The sequence below is a fragment of the Aedes albopictus genome, chromosome 2 (assembly GCF_035046485.1).
Source record: "Aedes albopictus strain Foshan chromosome 2, AalbF5, whole genome shotgun sequence".
Classification (NCBI taxonomy): Eukaryota; Metazoa; Arthropoda; class Insecta; order Diptera; family Culicidae; genus Aedes; species Aedes albopictus.
The window spans coordinates 138,820,245-138,824,111 of record NC_085137.1 but is presented as its reverse complement, the minus strand read 5'-3'; the positions used below and the strand labels follow the sequence as shown (position 1 = coordinate 138,824,111).

The 3,867-nt window shown below is 40.7% G+C and overlaps 1 protein-coding gene across 1 annotated transcript; it reads left to right on the top strand.

Moving 5' to 3' along the window:
• Positions 1-925: 925 nt before the first annotated feature.
• Positions 926-2,828, top strand: LOC109417534 (lipopolysaccharide-induced tumor necrosis factor-alpha factor homolog). The gene is made up of 3 exons (XM_019691609.3): positions 926-1,425; positions 1,517-1,624; positions 1,878-2,828. Exons 1-3 carry the CDS (start codon positions 1,422-1,424, stop codon positions 2,129-2,131), a joined length of 366 nt encoding a protein of 121 aa, XP_019547154.1. The 5' UTR covers positions 926-1,421; the 3' UTR covers positions 2,132-2,828.
• Positions 2,829-3,867: the final 1,039 nt, after the last annotated feature.

Sequence of the window (3,867 nt, the reverse complement as noted above, 5' to 3'; positions counted from 1 at the left end):
CGGGAGGGGCGGGTCACGTCATCAGGATGTCGGATAGCAACCCGACTAAAATGGTTCTCGAGAGTCATCCGACCGGTACAAGAAGACGTGGAGCGCAGCGAGCTAGGTGGGTCGACCAAGTGGAGGACGATCTGCGGACCCTACGCAGAGTGCGGAACTGGAGACAAACTGCCATGGATCGAGTGGAATGGAGACGGCTACTATGTACAGCAGAGGCCACCCTAGCCTTATCCTGATCGGTAAGGTAAGTATGTGACTCCACAAAATTTATTTTTCGTCTTTAAAATAATTTCACGTTTAGAAATATGCATCAAAATATCAGCTGTACTGTTTTATCGTTTAGTACTTACAACTTCGTCGTCCTAAAAGCTAATTGAAAAACATCAAAATATCACCATTTTAGCGCATCTGAAATCATTTTAACCTTAAATTGAAAAAAAAACAAATACGTATAAAACAAAACTGTAGGTATCAAATGCTCAGACCAAAATGCAACCTAGTTCTTACTGTAATTGAAAGTTATTTATATGTCTTCCAGCGGTGTAAATATTTGAAAATACGAACTATTTATCCAAGGTCAAACGGTCGAGCTCTTGCCTCACAGAACAGCAATTTGGCTCCATTATCAAATTAGTTTTAACATATTTGTCCACACTTACATCAACATTCCATAATGGAATTGTATCTTACTTCAGCATCATACGGGCGTAACTACGATGATCGATATATTTTCTCTCAGTTTTCTCTATGGTTTTTTGGGACAACCGATGCGATGGTGCAGTTCGGTAGACTCCACGTAGGCGAAAATGTTGTTATGGACTAGTAACTAGCGAAAAAGAAAAGTCGATGGAGAGAAATACAAGTTACGTCGGAATGATACAAAACGCGACATTTTATTGTTCACGCGGCTTCCAAGAACTGCCACCGAATCATAAAACATTGATACCTTCCTGCTGCAGATTTGATCGATCGAATCCACGCTTCATCAGTCAAGTGCCTTTTCCGCTCGTGGTTTAATATTTACCTCTGCGCAAGAGTCACCCACAAATAAACACAATTCCACAAGCGCAGCAGCAAATCTTCAATCTGACTCACGAGGAATTATTATCACACTTATCAGTCGGTTCGGTATCAGCTGGAATGAATCAGACGCCTGCTGCCTTCGGACGGTTGGTATGAAGCCATAACATATCGCAGTTCTGATTTAAGGCAATGCGATAACTGGTCTATCATATCAGAAATCAGCAAGTAAAAAATCCCCTACTGCAAATACTATTTTGCCTGATAAACCCGAAAAAAGGTGGACTGTTTCACAAGTTAATTTACCGAGAGGTTCGATAGTAGATTCGTGTCAGTTCTAAAAGCACCGTCGAACTTCTAGCATCGTCGAGCAGTTTTCGGGGAGAAAATCATCGATTAAAATGGGTAAGTGTATAATTTAGTGTTGTTCCAGAAATAGTATAAGAAATTCTAACATTCTCATCATCATCATCGTCATCACCGCCTTGGTCTCCAGAATCGGAAAAGACTAATCCACCGACTTACGATCAGCTTCATGCGCCCACCCAATCGGCCTATCCCCATCCAGAGCAGCCCACGGCGTCCACCTCATTCAATATCAATCGTAAGCCCCGCCCATTTCGAGAAATAAGTCTTAATGTGGTACAAAGACGGCCAAAACCTCAAAACTGGGATTAGTTCGATCGTGAAAAAAAAAGTTTTACTATTTTTCAAGGATTGGGCAAACAGTTGCGTAATATTTCACGCGTTTCTTCAAATTTCCGGTTTAAGGTTTTGGCTGACTTTTACCCATTACCCCACCGTACCTCACTGACCGACCTTTGACTCATCACCATCTGCAACTTTGATATTTTCAGAGCCAACCACCGTGATCATTTCGAGCCCAAATGTCGGCCCAGACCCGACCACCATGGTGTGCCCATCATGTCGGGCAACCATCGTTACCCGGTTGGAGTATGAAACCACCACCAAAACGCATATCTGTGCCGCCCTACTGTGTCTGTTCATCTGTTGGCCCTGCGTTTGCATCCCCTACTGTTCGACGTCGTGCCGAGATGCGAACCACTACTGCCCCAACTGTGGATCATTTATTGGAACGTACAAAAAGTAAAAGCCCCACGCGAGTGGAGCAGCTTTCGATGTTACCCAGCGTTATGTGTGACGCAACGAAGCTTTTTACGCCTAGACGAATAGTAACTTAGCGTGTTTCAACCGTTATCGAATCAACCGAATAGAGCGCGCCATTTGTGAACGAGGTGGGTCAAGTATGGGGTGGAGTGATACAAGGCGCGGGAGGATGGTGTGGTGCAAATGTTTTTCTTTCATCCAGTTTGGAGGCCGTGAGCATAAATTAATTTGTGTTTAAGAGTGTATAGAAGCAACAACGCTGGCTCTATTCTATGTGTGTCAGTTAGCTAGCTGAGTGAATGCGCAAAACAACCAGCTGCGAAAAAAGGTGTTCATTTGAAAATGTATGATTTAGTGACTACAAAAAGTGGCCATCCTAGGAAGAAGCAACTATACCTTACTATGCCACTCCAAGTAGACTGAAAAACGGAAAAGTGTAATGTAATCATTCATTTATTGGGCAACATCGTTGCGATGGTGCCGAACTACAGAAACAGACCAAAAATCAGAGCAGTAACAGAGAGGATGGCTAAGTGCGAGGCAGAGCAGCACAAAGAGTTCGGAAAAGTTTGTTTTAGAAATATTTTATCGAGGTTAAAGTAGTTGCACCGAGAAACAGATTCAGTTAACGATAGGGTAATGTAAGGCAAATTGTAACCTTAAGAAATGAAGTTAGAGCAGTCGAAAGAGTTTCTTTTGAAGAATCATGTAGGCTTTAGAAACACGAAATAGGATTTTCTTTTACTTGTAATACATGTTGTGAAAAAAATAAACGTGGGAATAATCTCAATTTCACAAATATCACATTGCTTATTTCCAATTGATTTGTAAAATATTAGGGGGAATCGGTTAAATATGCGCCGTTTTGGTAAAATTTGTCAAAGGATGAAAATTACCCTGCCTATCTTTCTGATGGTGCTACATTGTAGTACTGATGTAATATTGGTAGTTTGAAAGACACGGTTTTTTTTTAAATAAGAGGTCATGTTTTCTCATCTTTAAAATTTGATTTTATTTCGAATCTATTTGAAACTATGGATAAAAACCAAATTAATCCATCTAGTGGTGATAGCGCCTTTCTAGTCAAATATGTACTCATACTCATGTTCTTTCCGTCGACGTACTCCGAGTTGTTTATTAATCATGAAATACTTAGAAATGCAAGAATTTTATCAAAACCATCATCATCGAATTGGGAAACTTATAAATGGCACATATTCCTACGTTATGTTCAACATATTGGCAGAGCTGAAACATATCAGACCTCTCAGTTGACTGCTCTATCTCTATAGGCCAATCAATATCAAGACAAATGTTCAGTTCATTGGACGCAGTAGCTCAATTTCCCCAACAACGGGGAGGGAAAAAATACCAAGACAATAATTACTAGCTGGGAGATAAATTTTCAAAATCTCAGATCATTTCGATAAGGTTGTTTCAGCACTCTTTAGGCGATATTTAATCATTATTTATTACAAGATTCATGTAAAATTTGATTAAAAAATGCGAGCAAGTGATATTTCCCATACTAAATCCCATTCAAATTTCAACCACATTACAGAGGCCAAGGGCACAACCAATTTGATTTGATGTGACGCATGCATAGGTTTCGTTCACTTTCGGCCACTTTCAGTGGGACACCCGGAAATGGTTTCGGAACACTTTCGGCTCAGAAAGGGTTTGAGACTATTTCCCTACCTATCGTTCACCAGATTATCG